General features: G+C 32.5%; 1 protein-coding gene across 5 annotated transcripts in view; it reads right to left on the reverse strand.

Annotated features, from left to right (window-relative positions):
- The window catches only part of LOC106683060 (limbic system-associated membrane protein), a gene marked incomplete at its 5' end in the record, with an annotated part of 446,735 nt that overhangs the window by 99,174 nt on the left and 330,382 nt on the right, over positions 1–17,179 (reverse strand). For all 5 annotated transcript variants that reach the window (XM_067051729.1, XM_067051727.1, XM_067051728.1 and 2 more), the window contains 1 exon segment: positions 5,293–5,390. In XM_067051729.1, the coding sequence (XP_066907830.1) occupies positions 5,293–5,390 (98 nt within the window).

Here is a 17,179-nt window from a genome sequence, read left to right on the forward strand (position 1 = left end):
GATCATTCTTCACTATTACCTAAAACTGTCTGGCAGATTGTAATTTCTATTAATAAATAGAAGTTTATATATAAAATAAAAATAAAAAAGTAGTAGTCTATAATTTTCATGCCAACGAGGAGGGTTGTATTAGCTCTAAGCTGACGAATCAAAATACCCAAACAAATATCATGTGACTTATCGATTTTCTTTTTTAAAGACTATTATAATAATGTAATCGTTAAAAGGGCTTTATACTAGTTTATTTATAAGTTACTGAATAATAAAATAGAAAGAGTATTTGAAAATGAATTTTCCAAAACAAAAAATAATTTAGACTTTTCAAGTTCGGAGTTTGAGCCGAAGAGTGCTTTCAGTTTCTCTCATGTCATCCAGTTCCAATTAAGCTTATTGTGAGAGACTGAGCGCTTTGAGTAAAAATATCTTTTATTCTTCAGTATATGTTTTGGTTATTCCGATAGAGATATCATTAGAACGTTATTTATATATAACGCTTTGATATTTTAATTTCAATGAGAGCGTTCTGACATCCTCTTTCATACTTTTATTTTTCTATATATTCCCACCAGTGCCTTGATATAAGGAGTGAAAGTGTTTATAAATTGCTGACATTATATTCCTTAACGGTGTATGCGGATCGGGGCTCCGAAATCGGCGGGGGTTTAACATAAAATACTGGAGTATAAATCTCTATTATAACCCCTATTGCTCCGCTCTAACTCGGATGCGTAATTTTTAAAGCCGGGGCTTATATAGAGCTGAGATTTATTAATACGGCAAGTGGAGGCCCGGACTTCGGAGCTACACCATCCTCGAACAAGGCAATGCTTTCCACGACTGGGCGCTTTTCCGCAGGGACTCACAAATCCTACCTGTGCTAGATAGCCCTATACACAAGAGGTTCTTTTTAATAGTTATAGAAATAGAACAACAAGTTATGGAAATTTACAATTATTCTACAATGTATTAACACGTTTAAAAAATAAGAAAATAACAGTTTTTAAAAAAGCAGTCGATTATTCGTACCGGAAGGCCAGCCGTACTCATAAGAAAATTATTAATCTATTTTAGTATAACATACAAAAAAAAAAAAAATATTTAGTTATATGTTTCAGAGTCATTTAATTTTCAATAATTTTAACATATTATTGTATACAAGAGAATATTGATATAATATAACATTTATACTATATTATGATGTGGCATGCTGATAAAATAAGAAGCATATGGGTGGCTCTCTTTAAGTAAATAATGAAGACTTATATTTACTGTTTAATCACCGAAACAGTCAAATGGTATAAAATCTGAGGCGTTCATTAATTACACTTAGTTATTAATATAATCTGTAGACGGAATCAATTAACTGTCACTTTTGTATATATGATGTAGTTGGCAAGCCATGTGGGATGAAAGTCCGGGAAGCAAATTAAAGACAATTGAAAAAACAACTAAGCCCATGATGGCCACCGTCAAATCGTACCGATCGCAGGGAGATGGTCGCAATCGCTGGATTTAGAATAAGACAAAGGAATCTCACTAATTCATATATCATCAACAAACAACCACCTCCAAAGTGTCAACATTGTGATAGTCTACTATGTCATCCATATTTTTCAAGAATGCACGTTTTACTCTACGGATTTAGAGTTAGGTTAGAAATAGTCAGGCGTTTCCACCAATGGCTTATGATGACGAAAAAAAAACGATAATTGGTATTTTTTTTAGTGAAGAAATAACTTGTTAAACAAGATTTAAACTAAATTTGAAACTCATTAATCATCTCAAATTTAAATAGTTCGGAGACTTTCGTCACAAACAAAATAATAAGTATCAAAGGGATAAATCCACATATTTGGGACAATAAAATAAGAATCATGGGTATTGATGAATGTTTTACGCCCTTAAGCTCTAACAAACAACAACTGGTAGGTTTACAAAATAAAGACGTAAACATTTTACTTGTTGTATGTGATAAAGATTTCTTAGGCAACACAAGTGCTATGTTTATTTTAAGAAGATTAATTATAAAAAAAGATAAATTTGAATTCAATAATAAATTGTGAATTCAATTGTCATTAAAACCATCCCTCAGCTAATATAATTCTTATTTATGTTCATATCATATAGAAAAAAATAATTTTTCAAATAATAGAAATAAATTACAGTACTTTGTTAGTTTAGTTTGATAGCTGAATTTTCACATTCATTTTTTCTCTATTTGTTTGTTTCGTTTTTATAAAATAATATGTTTACAGAAAATGTCTTAAGTTAATATATTTATAAGACTGAACAAAATCATATTTAAAAAGTTAGAGAAAAATGCTTTCAGAGGATTCCGAGAAGCAGAAAATGCTCTTAAAAAGGGTTGAATCATTAAGTCGACCATCCAAACACCAGACAATGAAATATAATTTAATTACATTCTTATATAGTTCTAGGACAAAACATTTTTTAATTAAAAGTTTCCTTTTGACAACAGGGGTAGCGATAATCGAGATTCAGCAGAATATGAAACGCAATTACACGAATTTATATTAATTAGGACTCTTATAAGCATCTAAAAATAGAAACGAAGTCTTTATTTATTCCTCGAAAATTTTTCAACAGGGGTTCCAAAAATACACACAATAAAATAAACAACTTAAGTGAGCAGAGTTTAAGAGGGACGAGAATCAATTAAGTTATTAAATTCCTTGAAAAAAAAAATAGAATATCCAACCGGACTTGAGATTTGTTTTATGGTATTTACACATGAAATTAAATAATTTAATTCTTCTTAAAGCAAATGTAAACTGAACAATGTTTTATTCACAAACTTCCTAATTACTTTAGCACAATACTATGTACTTATTCTGCTTAGTTTTATTTTAGATTCATTATTTAACTAAAACTAAATGACCTGGTCAAGTGTCATCAAAATCGAATTCAGTTAAATTCTACATGAAATCACTGTACCAAATTAGAATACTAAAACCTCTAAGACTGTTTATCTGCTAGAACTAGTTGGATACATAATAATGTTTAAGATTTACAGAAGAAATTCACTGAAACGTACCCCTAATGTTATCTTACTTAATAACGCATCATTGTATATGACATTATACTAATAGCATAATATTTAAAACAACATGTACAGGCTGATATTATAACAGTAAAATAAAATAAATCATTTATACAACATAATTAAACCCATTCATACAAATAATATTGTGTTCTGCGAGACATTCAAAGGCTGTGTATACTACCGGAGGGTCAATGACAATGATATATGAAATATTTTTGCCCCTGCCTGGCTTGAATGTATGAGCTGAGCCATTTCGGCTCGTTTATTAATATTCGATTCAATTTAAATGCAATCTATAAACTAATAAAAGAATTTTGTAGAAAAGGTTGTTAATAAATAATGATTCTTGAAATGCCCATAAAAAACTATTATTAACAATCATGAAACCATGTGGGTATAAAGTATCTCAGTTACGTTCGAGTGAAATGAACAAGATCAAGAGGTTTTAATTATAGATAAAAGAAACGGGGAATGGAACATTAGTTACATGGCGTGGTTAAGAACACGCGAGATTTCTCAGCGCGATTAATTCTGTATATAATTTGTAGAGAATAAGTGAGGCAGTAAGAATAGGTTCGCTATAAAAGGACAAGAAATCACTGTCATTTGATTGAAAATCGCTAGACCTTCAAGAAGCTGTTAGATATTTGATTAGGTTAAGTAGTTGGTACAAAATTGAAGGGAGGGACGAGGGCCCTCAGAGTTGGGTTGTGAATGGGATTTGATACAATAATTTTTTCCATCATTTTTGAAATTATTGTTATCAGAGAAATATATAAGAGTTTAATCAATACCGAAGAACGTTCCTGTGGAATGTATATTGGGCGCTGCATTTTAAGGCCAAAAAATCAACCGTTTTTAGATACTACACGAATTAAGGGGTCAAAGCCACAGTTCTAGTATTGCCATGGATACGAGTCGTTTTTTTATTTTTTATGGCCTAAATTATTCAAACAGATATCGTAAATATTTTAAAACAAGTCGAGATCAAGATCCTGAAAATGGTTGTATTAAACGTGTATAATCTGTCCGTCTGTCCTTTTTAACCATTTAACTAACTCATAGCTCCATATCTCAAATTAAACAAAATGAAATTCCAAGAATGTTTAGAACGATTTGAGCTCGAGATATTAAAAAAAAAAAAGAAAAATGTAATACATAACTTCAGTCAGGAGGCCCTTTCAGATTGGAGAAGGCCCAGAGAAGAATGGAGAAGGAAAAAACCAGTAGGGAGGCGCGGGAGAATTTGAAGGCGGCTGGCAGGATGGGAGCCATCAAATTCGGGACGATTGTATCAGGAACTTCGGGTCTAACAGAGGTAAAGAGATACAGCGATTCGAGGGTCTATTCAGGGTAATAATTATAAGGGAACACAATATTGTTACAATAGAAAGTATCAGAGAACCCAAAAAGAGGAGAACTGTCCATATTGAAGAAGTAAAACTTCTGGCAATAATAAAATAAAAACTGGAGTGTTTTCCTACTGACAGCCAATACTAGATTAGGTTACAGAAAATTTAGTTATTTATTCTATTTATCGTTTTTAGTTTTAAGATTGTTTTTGACTTTTGTAAATAATGTTTTTTCCATTTTAACTTGTTCATTTACAATAAAGAAAATTTTTTTAGGTTTGATTTATGTATTTAGCGTTTATTCCTAAGGAGCTTGTGAGTTTTTACATTGATATGTGTATAGGAATTTATTTTTATTGTAAATAGTTTTTCTTTATTGTTTTTGTTTTGTATGTTACTTATTGTATTGTATTAGTTTACGAGGATTGTTCATAAACTGGTGGGGGGGAGTTACAGCCTGAGTCAGCTGTTACATTGATGTCAGCTGACTGAGGAGATCAGCTGACCAAAATGTATGTATAGATGAGCTGGATTCAATTAAAGTCAGTGTTTGAGCAGCAACCGAGTTGGTCATTTATCTCTCCTTTTTCTCTTTTTAAGTCTTTGGTCTAGCAAACGTTTAACTCATACATGCGGATACATATTTAAAAATAAAAGTAAGAGGAAGCTTCCTGGTCTTAGCATTCGGCAAAGGTTTTTTTAAATAACTGATAGAGAGTAAGGATCTAATAAAAGAATAATGAAAAAACTTGTAGATAACGAATTTACGATAGAAAAATATACCCGGTATATTGTTTTTAAACATAAATTTATGTAGCATTTATATGCTTATGCTAAGTTTAAATTTTTTAAAAGATAAAGTAATGTTGGGCTTACCTCTGATGTTGGTTCAGCGTGTACGATGCATACCAACTGAGCTTCGTAGCCTTCGCCTGAATGAACCCAGCTTCTTTCGACTTCAATTTCAGGTGGAACTAAAAAAAAAAAAAAAGTAATAATATGATTTTTATATTTTATTATTTTCTTTTTAAATTCAATTTTTTTTGTATATCGGCCGAGGAGTGTCTACGGAGGCTTTTGAAATTCGATTATTTAATATTGAAATAGTGACCAATACAGGTCTGAATAAAAATCAATATAATTAGGATAAAAATATACTTACTAAGGATAAAAATATTTAGTAAAATCAGATAATCAATTAAGAAAATCTTATACTTGCGTAGAAGCTGAAACCTGAACTATCAAGAAATCTCTATTAGTCTAACAGTTAGCAGAATTAGGAAAAGTTAAGTTTTGTGAAAATTGCTATTATTTAGTTACTAAGTCGCAGAGATATAAATCCGAATTCCATAATAAAGAAAAAACTAACCAAACTATAAACTAAACTAAATTACTACTAAATTATTAGATTAAACTAAATTGTCCATACATTATTTTAAAAATTTAACGGAACAATTCACTATCGCATAAGTAATTAAATCTTATAAATTCCTGATGAATATAACGAATATAACAACCATTATGATTCTTACTTACTTTGTTCCAGATAGTCCATATTCGATATAACAATCAACTTAAAACACATTTTAAGAAACATGAATATTTTATTATAAACAATTACAAAAAATTCGTTTCACTTTTTCTAGTTTACAGTACCTAAAAAATCATCATTCAGAAGTCTTAAACGTGGCAATATATTGCTCATGATAAATCGGAGATTCCTGCAATAAACACTAATGGAAATTTTATTCAATCCAATTTAATACGGCGAAAAAGAAACTGATAACGGCGCATCTTTCCCTTAGGACGAGAAAAATATTAAAAATTAATGTTCCGTTGAAAAATAAGGTTATTGCTCACTGGTAATATCCGTCAAGAAACAAGGACCATTCTTTATACAGTGAAGCTGGAGACCATTTATCCAAGATCCCGATACCTATCTCGCTTGGACCACATCCTCCAGGCACCATCAGTCTCTCACGATGGATTGGCCCTCATCTTCCGCTTATTGGCAAAGTTTTAATCAACCCTACCAGGAACCGTTCAGCTAGCTAACCAATATGGCAAAAATGGATTAATATACCTCACTTTATAGGATCTTTAATAAATATCATTGGTTCGGGTGAGCAGTATCCTGTACAGATAACATATCTGATAAAACCCTCGTTCTGCTTCGAATCTGAAATAATGTGAGGAACATGCCGAAAATTCGAAATAGGTAGTTCTCTGAAGTAGTACAGAGAGCATTAATCAGAAGTAAATTGAAAATTGGAAAGCAGTTGAATGAGAACTCGGCTTTGGTATCAATACTAAATATATTTTAACAATAGCTATAAAAAATACAATTCAATGCTCAATTTTTTTTTTGATAATATTTAAAATTTAAAAAATATATTTTGTAAATTAATCATTATAAGCTAAGCTAATGATATAAGAAAAATATTCTGTATTTCATATTTCCTCTGTAACGAGAAAATTCAGACTATATTTACGTTTTAGTATGGTAATTTGAATGAACATTTATTTTTACTCTCTATATTTAAATTTAAAAGAAAAATCTGTAATTAAGTGTGAAAATGTAAGAGTTTACTATTGTAATAAGTAAATACAATACTAAGTAATGTATTCTGTCATATTGAGAATATTCTTTTCAAAAACCATATCCATGAGCTAGTTATAGTTGGTATCAGAGCCTTCCCAGATTTCAATAGTTTGAAGAGGTCAGCTCGTTTTTGTGAACCAGAGGTAGGAATTGTAGAAATTGGTCAGGTGAGCTCTATCTCTTCCAGGCAGTTATTTTAACAATTTAGAATTTTTCCACTCGTAGCCCGTGGTTTATTACACCTCGAACGAGGAGGATACTCTGCTTCTGATTTCTTCGGCTGGTAGACAATAATAACATGTGTGGGTCATTCATAATATTATTTTACAAAACTTAAAGGCCTGTTCTTTTTTCTTCGGGAGTCTGTCGCCTTCCTGAAGTCTTTGTCAGGAGACAGACACTGATGCAGTCAAGTTTCAAGAGGTTGCGGATCTGTGTTAGCAAAAGTAATGATACGTGTAATGAAATTAAAGAGGCGGAAAAAGTAGTTTATGAACACTTTTATCGTGTTCAACGTATTGAAAACATTAAATATGAGAAAACTAACTTTCGGTGAAGAATAACTAATTACTGTAACTAGGAAATCGTAAATGCACTGATTTCTCCCACCACCAACACAAAACTTCTGAGTCATTTATAATCATAATTTAATCATCCATCTTGCTTTAGCAACAGAATGCTTTTCACAATTATATCCTGACATATGTCAAACTATAATTTTTGATATTTTATATAATATGAAAAAATCGTAAGAGCTTAACTAAGTATCTAAATGAAAAATGTCAATACCTTGAGTCATCATACAGAGCAATTAATCCAGAAAAAGTCCTCGAAAGGGTTGATATAAGTTCTTTCAGCTCAGGTACAAAAAATTACGGTAATGTTTATCCTTTCTTTTTACAACTTCTTTGTTTTTATCGATTGAGAAAGGGATCGTGCCCAAGCTTCAAAATGAGGACCATTAAAAAACTTTGCTACATAAACACACAGACGTCGGCCGAAACTTTCCAGATTTCTGTCACTTCTCCCTCCTTCTCCTTATTTTTACTTCCAGGCTGAGAAGCAGGATGTTAGAAAATTAACAACAGGTTTCGATGTAGGATAAGTAAAAAAAACAACCTTTTTTTAGTGATTACTTCAGATCTTATGTTAATAATAATAATAATATACCTGTCAAGGTTTCTATTTACTTGAACGTTTGTTTTTTTTCTTTTTCTGGTATGCGAAATATTATGTTATACTTTTATTAATGAAAAATTGCTAATAACTCCTAGGACCCGTGTTCCAATCCGGTTGTGTTAGGTTATTCTTTACTTTGTTACTGTGGCCGAGAGTCAACGCTGTGGATTCTGGAGCCCTCCATAAAGTGGGCTTCCTTCATTGGGGAAAAATGTGACAGTTGAACGAGATCATGAAAAATCACATCATTGTATAACCGTTGTTCTAAAAACAGTACTTTGCTTAGAAAAACACTGAACTCCTGAACCTTCGTGGGTTGAAGTGGTTCACATTATTATTATATTTATAATATAATTATTAGATTTGATTTTTCGTGACTATTTATAAAAAGTTTTTGGTTTATTATGTTCAATATTGTATGTTCGTTATCGATAAATTTGCCGTCCGTTGCCTGTAAATTTTCCCAATCATAATCCGAAGAAGAATATAAAGTATTTTGAATTAAATATAGGGAAGCCTCAAATATAAATATATATTTCTTAAGGTATTAGGTACCTACTTTCTCCAGTTGGCATTTGAAAAAGGCTCAATTTTTTTTAAATATTCAATTTAAATGTATTCGTTGTCTTTTATAAAAATAAACGATAATTCGTTGCAGATATCAATACTTCTAATAGATTTTTAAAATTCTATTTGTCTTTACTAATTGTAGCACTCACTGGATCCTTCCATTTTTCTACTGAATAAATAGCATAATAGCTACTGATTGTCTGCCTAGATGGCAAACCAAAGTTTCTGTATAACTCATCATTTTAACTTTTTTACAATTGCATGGTATTACGTTTTTCGTATTTATACCTATTGTAACCATATAGTCTCTTTTTATCACCAGTCTAGCCTGTAATTCAGCCTTTTCCATTTTGGATAATTGTACAACTACATTTATTTCCATGAAGTAGGATGGGATTTGAAAGTTTTATCGAGGTATAATATAACCTTTTTGTTTACAAATTTGATTTACTGAGTATATGAGTGAGTATACCAAATACCATTCGTAGTTATATGTCGTATTTGATTTTAATATTGATCACGACGAATTATATATACATACCGTATTAAATATAGTATTAGTAGTAAGTTTAAAAATTATATTCATTTTAGAAAAATTGTTTGAAATAGGATTATAATTGAAAACTATAGAGAAAAAAAATCGAAATATCTCATAGTTCTTAGAAGTTAAAGAGATAAATATAATTCAGAGGAGGTATATAATCAAGCAGTGATCCTTTAAAACTCGTTATTCTTTTGTCGTTTTGACTCTACAATTGTATCCTACATACGAAAATTTATCAGAAACAGTTATCCATAAAAATCCATAAGCAATCGATTGATCCTTTTTCTCACATTGTCTTCGATAAATGTTTACATATTTATTAAATATAAGAATTATATATATGTGTATGTGTAAGTGTGAAGTCTGCATTACCTCATTCTCACCAATATTCAATATCTGCTCTGAAAGTGGGCTTGATGCAATCTTTGTTACTTCTCTACTAGTTAATCGTCCACAACAATGAAAGTAAAATTCTCTCCAATCATAATTATCTTCAACTATAGTGTTCAATCATAGTCTCAACTGAATAGCCGTTGAAAAGTGCTAAGGCGTGAATGGAAGATCTATAGGATTTTATGGAATAGGTTTCTCTTGAAGTTGGTTATCGAAGGATGATAGCGGAATAGCTTTAAAGCGATAGCTACTGTGGTGTATACAACATGATACTGGAGCAGATCGAGGAAGGGAATTGAAAGGTGAGATATTGTTTGTAGTGGAAGTGAAAGGGGATGAGGTGAGGAGGAGGCAATGATTGTAGCTGCCGTTGTAACGAGGGGGGCCTAAGTTATTGCTCGGGGAATCAGGTGCCCTCGGGATCTATTTATTAGAGGCTTTTTGCTCTCACTGCCTATCTCTCTTCATCAGGCCTTTGCCCTATTAGCCAATGGCTGTTAGGGGTGCCGTAGCTCCTAAAATTAACGAGTATGTTTTCACTTGTAATTATTAAAAGTACGTTTTGTTCTATCTAGTTACAAGAATAAAAAAGAAAAGGATAACCTAACTTGCTAATTAAAAATTAAAAAGTTTGGAACTATTGGCCTAAATAATTCCAAGGTAATTATGGACTTGATGGAGGAGCGTCGCAAAACCTGAATCGATAAAATATTTTAATAAAAATTGTTTATTTAAATTATCTACAAACTTAAACGATTTATTCTAAACACTTTTTTGTGGGGATATACATTAACTTCTTCAACTCGCACTAATGTTTGGAGATAATGATAAAGTAAAAATAAGATTAAGAAGATACCACTATTTCAATTTTTCTGATCAACCTGTTTTTAATACTACTATGATATATAAATAATTTCTCTTCAAAAAAATTAAAAGTAAATAAACACTCTACTTTTAAGGAAAAACACAAGAAAATACCCATTTGTAACCACAAACTACTAGTCACAATAACTGTTGTCAATGTACCGATTGAATTGCATTTTATACACGAGGCCGATAATTGCGTGAGGCACACGAAAAGGTAAAACATAAACTACTCCGTCCGTGCTCTCTCGTGTACTGTCAGTTCATAATGAACTAGTTCTGAAAGGGTAGATTGGGTCCGATAACCCAGATCTTTGATTAGCTAAGCTGTAATTTTTTCCTTCTAAAAAAAAATACAGAACAGAGTGGTTACGAATTTATACTTTACATTATAGGTAACAACAAATGAGAAGATGATCCAACATTGAGGTACTTTATGACAGAAGTAACCCTTTCAAGATAGTTTCTTTAGTCTAGTCTGTTTGAAGGAAGAATTATGTTGATTTAAAAATGTTTACATCTTGTGAAATATTATAAGTAAGCTAAGCGTTAGCTGTAGAAGTTATATTCTTTAAATTATTAACTCCCATGTCTGAATTAACTTTTGAATGTTAAATTTAAAGTGTTGAACTAAATTTTAGTTAGATACTGTTTATTAATGTTAGATAAAGACTTTGTGTTCACTTCAACGATAAAGTAGATGAGTATGGAGTGGAGTTCAGCATGAGTGGAGAGGAGAAAGTGTGCTCAACAGTAACGGCCAAAGACTCATAGAATTCTTCATAGAAAATAATATACTGATAGGCAACTCTTGATTTAATCATCTGTCCACAAGATCACCTTTGAGATGAGAGGAGAACGAACCACGGGGAAAAGCATCATTGATTATTTTATAATGGACCGGGTCCTGAGAAGGCTCTTCACTGATATAAAGGTCATAAAGGGGGTAGAACTAAGCACTTACCACAAACTACTTATATTGAATACAAAAATAATCAAACCAAGAAAGAAATCCAGCAAATCATATGATCGGATTGATGTTAGCAAGCTGAAAATAGAAAATAAACAAGAAGAATACTGGTCACTGCTCGAAAGTCGCCTCCAAGAAGTAAACGGGGAGAGTATGCTGGATAATCTCTGGAATGGAATTAGGAACTGCATACATAGTACAGCATGTGAAATATGTGAAGAACAAAAAATAAGGCCCAGAACCAAGAAAACTAAATGGTGTCAAAAGAAGTGTCACGCTCAAGAAGGAGTTCTGGAAAAATTATAAGAGAATAAAGTACCGAAGAAACCGAAACGAAACAAAAAGAGTAATAAAACTTGCTAAGACGAGGTCTTGGGAGAAGTTTGGTCAAGAGCTTAACCGAAACTATGGAGAAAATATTAGGAAGTACTGGCATATTACGAAAGCCTTGAAGGTTAAGAGGTCAAAACCGGACAGGAACGTTAAAGATGCATGGGAAGTTGATGGCCGAAGAAAAGGAAGTGCTTGAAGTCTGTAGGCAGTTCTTCCAGAGAAAATTTAGAATAGAAGAACGTCTTCACCATAACTACAGAGACTGTAGGAGAGGTAGAGAAGAGGGACACCTATCCTGAAGATATGGGCGATGCGACCGAAGAACTTCGTCAAGTTGGCAGTTTACAAAATTCAGCTAGAAAAAGCTCCAGGACCAGATGGCATAGCTCCGGAATTTATAAAATATGGCGGCAATGAAATGATCAAGTACCTTCAAATACTGTTCCAGAAGATTTGGGACCTTCAGTTGCTGCCACAAGAATGGGAAAACAACATCATAACCCCAATTCACAAGAATGGCAATCAAAGCGAATGTGATAACTACAGGCCAATATACCTATCCTCAGTGGTGTACAAAATATACACTAGGATATTAGAGCAACGACTGCAAGGTATTGTGGAACAAGATATTGAAGAAGAGCAAGCAACTTTCAGACATAGAGGACAGACCCAGAACCCCATTTTTTGTTTGAGTATGATAGCAGAGAAAGCTTGCGACTCAGTCCAGATGCAGAAGATATGGGATATACTAATAATAAAACAAAGGAGATGGCCGAGAGCACTAGTAGGTTTTTGGAATCCAGTACTGGTTCAAGCGATGATATATGCGGATGATATCGTAATGACAGCTGAATCTGGCTCTTCAGACATTCTTGGATGAATGGATTGAGGAACTGAAGATAAGAGGTTTGCGAATAAACCACAAACCAAAATTATGTGTTTCGGAAGAGAAAACACAGAGCCTAGGATTATGTATGATGGTGAACCCCAAGAACTTATGAATACCTATACGTATCTAGTGGCCATAATTAGTAAAGATTTAAAATAGACCAGAAGGTTCTAAATCGAGTAGAGAAGTCCAATGGAATGTACCATCAGATTCCAAAACTCTTATAGGCAAGCTAGAAGTAAGTAGAGATGCCAAAATACGGATATTTAAATCCGTGTTCCTCCCAGTCCTCCTGTATGGATCAAAAAGATGGACAGTCCTCGACAAGCACATATGAAGGATGAGATCAGCGGAAATGAAATTCCTCCGAAGAATAGTTGGTAAGACCAGGCGAGAATGTGTTAGAAATGAAAGGATTAGGGAGGATCTGGGAGTGAAATCAGAGCGTGACACCATGCAAGAACGGCAATTAAAGTGATATGGACACGTCTGTAGAATGGACTATACCAGAAAAGCCAGGTGGTATTTGGAGGCTAGGCCGAATGAAAGACGGCTTCGTGGCAAACCCAGGTTCATGTACTCTGAGTACATTGGAAAACTAGGGGCAGGAAGAGGACGTACCATCCTGGAGATGAGAAGACTAGCCTGGGTACAGGGACCGGTGGGCTGGATGGACTGAGACTGCGACTCCACGCTTGACGGCACACAGGAAAAAGAAGAATAAGAAGATTAAGAATCTTTTTTTCTAAAAAAAAAACTATCACTATACAACCAAAAATCTGAAAATTATTTCACCATATTCAACAAAATTTTTATTTATATTTAAAGTAATACAGTAAAATAACAAATTTAAAATGACTAGTAGTGAACTGCACTGATAAATCTTAGGAGAGAGGTAAAAGAAGTATTAATCAGAAAATGACCAAAACAGGTAAACTGGTAATACGCCTTGACAGTGGGCTGAGTGAAAAAACATTGTTCTTATATATTTGCCAAAAAACTTAAAATTGTATCAGCCACAGCCCCAAAAACAAATCCACCATGGACCCCAAAAAACAAATCACCCACGGACCCCAAAAACAAATTTGCCTAAGAACTTAAAATCTTAAAGATTTCTAAGAACTTAAAGTTTCGCTTCGCCATCTCCCACGTGAGATACAACCGCAGTGACAGAGTACTGTTGTCACACGAGAGGTGCCATACGTCCAATAAAGGTTAAGACTATATTTAGTAAGTAATTGGTCTTTCTTTAAAAAAAATCCCGAACGAAGCAAAAACCTTAATCCTAAATGCGAAAATTAGGCTTTAAAATATCGTCTATGTTGTTTAGATTTAAGGGCAAAAAATACAAGTGGTTATTATTGTCCTTACAGAAGAAAATAAAAAAAAATAGTTATTGACTTTTTAAATCAATCTATTCAAAAATATGATATAATTGGATAGTTCCATCCCAAGATTTTCAAGTGTTTGAAACATTCATCCAATCTACTTATCGTATTTGTCTTGTTTTTTTGTACAGTTGTAAATTACAATAAATAAATAAAAAAGTTATTATTTTATATATAATCTTTTCAATTTCTTGAGACTAGTCCATTTTTTAAATGAATCAAATGGTATCCATGTTAAGTCTTAACACACTTTATTTTACCAACAGTCCAACATTTCGGCCAATTCGGCCATCCTCGAGAAAAAAAAAAGTTATTAAAGTTAGACAATACATAATGCACAATTCAGTCTCATACCAGCGTGAACAATAGATTTAATAAGCTTAAAAAATAAATTATGTGACACTATGATGCATGATACTAACGTTTTGTCACCGGGTTTCAAAGGATATCTAGAATCTCAGCGTTTGGTTTGCACCTGTCAACTCGTTGGTCTTACCGGATGAGAAAGTATTAATATAAATATGTCAGTTGCTGGGTCTTATTCGTTGTTATACATTCCTCTGCTTTGTAAATGACTTGTTATATACATGACCAATACAGCAACAAACACGAAACAGGGTGGGTGGGCATTTTCGTCAGTGAATGGTTAGTTATGTTATGGAAGGAGAGCTGGCAATTTCTCTGACGCTAGTTTTAAATATAAATTAAATATAAATTAAAAATAATTTATTTTAATTAACAGAAATACAATTATTTTCTGTAGCTTTTGAAATATTGTGTGAAACATAGTGTCTCAAAACGAAAGTTAAATATCTTCATTAATACTGCTAAACCGAATTTGAAAAAGAAGCCACATATTCAGGTTTTGATTTAAATAGGATTAATAAGAATATTAGCAGTTGAACTTCGCAATCATAAAACTTTTTCAATACCATGTCATTATTATATTTTACTTGTGGTTGTAATTGCTAAAAAGACCCCAAAGACTGGGAAGAGTACTTAGCGGAAAATAGAGCTGTAAATAATAAATAGAGCTCCAACCATTAGGCGCAGCCAACAGGTCTATTTCAACCCCGCCAGTACCTAACCCTCGGGTCCCGCGAGTAATTAGTTTATTTTGGGCATGGTCCCTTAGCGGTTCATTATTTCCCAGCTAGTTCGAACTTGTGTATAGTGTACCTAAAGCAACACTGTAATAACAACATGCAGACACAACGAGAAATACCTAAGAAAAAAAATACTAAACTAAATTTCTTTATGTATGATCTATTTTGTTTTATCCACTTATTTGTTTTCACTATCTCTTCTAAGGCGAATTAATATGGGTCACTTCCTTGATCAGATGCATAATGAAGCCGTAAATAGGCCAAAAACAGTCAACTTTTTTTGTACTGTTTCTTGACCAATTAGCGAGAAAAATGTGCGGAAAATCAAAAAATCGCAAAGAACAAAATCATCACTTATCGTAATACATTGAGAATATATCGGGAACCTGTACTCCTATTTCTTTCAAAAGACATTCACGATTTTATCTTACGGGAAATTGAAATATTTAAACATGCAAAATTGCTAGTAGAAGAATACTCAACCAATCTTATGTAAAATTTCCTAAATAAACAACTATTGTTTCTTGTTTTTTTATTATATCAAAGCTTTTCGGGTACATTATAATTATTATATACATTATTGATCTCGATGAAACACCCAGTGATTTCAGATATTTGTTAGCATTCATAGTTGGGAATATTACTGTACTCCAAAAAAAAAATATTTTTTTATTCTTTCCTAGTCCATAAGTTTCAATTAGAATAAATTATCATATCTTCCAAACGCTCTACTTCAATAATTATTTAGTAGTTCCACTGTTCTATGCGAAGATTAAAATTTGAAGCGACCCCATAACCTTTGAAAAAGGAGTTTGGCTGAGGTCAGTTTCTCAACTGCTGACCTGAGTGACCGTGCCTAAATGCATTCTCGCTTAATCCCCTCGGGTCACTTCCAATCCTGTGATGCGGTCAGAGGACTCTGCTTTGTCCTCTAAAGGTAGGGGATTATGGCTCGTTGATCTCCAGTTAAGAGGAAATGGGTTATATAAGAGTAGAATTTTAATGAATAGTAAACAAAAATACTACATTAAATTGAATCAACAATAATTCGAAGCGTTTATAAGTTCTTATAATCTCATCAACAACATCCAGCAATGATTATTCATATCATAAAACAAGTAGTTAATTTCCAAAAACTGAGTTATTCATCCTACTGAAGAGAGCCATTACAGCTGCGGCATTACCGATTTAAATTTAAAAAAAAATTATGTATCCGATGGTTCTTTTAAATGCGCCCTAGAAACCTGCGAAATAATTATTTGATATAAATTCAGCTATATTTTTTACTTGCATGTGTTCTGCTATAATTCTGGATGGGGTTTCAAGGTTATTACGTAATTTTATGATTATGATGTGTAATATACATAATGTTCCTGCCGATTTTTGAGTATTTGCCCGATTAACGGGTATCATTCATCTTTCATCGGGTAATTGTTGGTGATCGGGGAATGCGGGTAAAATGGATTCAGGTTATATGTAGGATGCTAGTGCAGTAGACCTTCGACTATTTTTTTATTTAATCATAAGACACTTTTTCTAATAATAAACATTTGTTATTAGAATAATAATAAGAAATTTTTGTTATCTCCTTAGAGATTGAATTTTAGAACATAGGTGTACATAGACCATTTGGGGTCCCTTACGTATTTCTTTTTGGGGCCCGGGATTGATACAATTTTTTAGTCAAGTTGCCTTTCAACTGTTGATGACGCGAATAAAAACTTTGAAACGAATCAATTTAAAGATAAGAAATAATTAAAACAAAAAATAATACATAAGAATGCTGTTATCCCACCTATCGTCATTGTAGTTGGTAAGGTTAATACGTTGCAACAGTTGATTGTCGACGAGAGTTATATATATCAACCTTACCAACTGCAATGTATATATGTATATACATTGCAGTTGGTAAGGTTGACTATATA

The sequence above is a fragment of the Halyomorpha halys genome, unplaced genomic scaffold, assembly GCF_000696795.3.
Source record: "Halyomorpha halys isolate HHAL.00 unplaced genomic scaffold, Hhal_1.1 Scaffold460.1, whole genome shotgun sequence".
Lineage (NCBI taxonomy): Eukaryota > Metazoa > Arthropoda > Insecta > Hemiptera > Pentatomidae > Halyomorpha > Halyomorpha halys.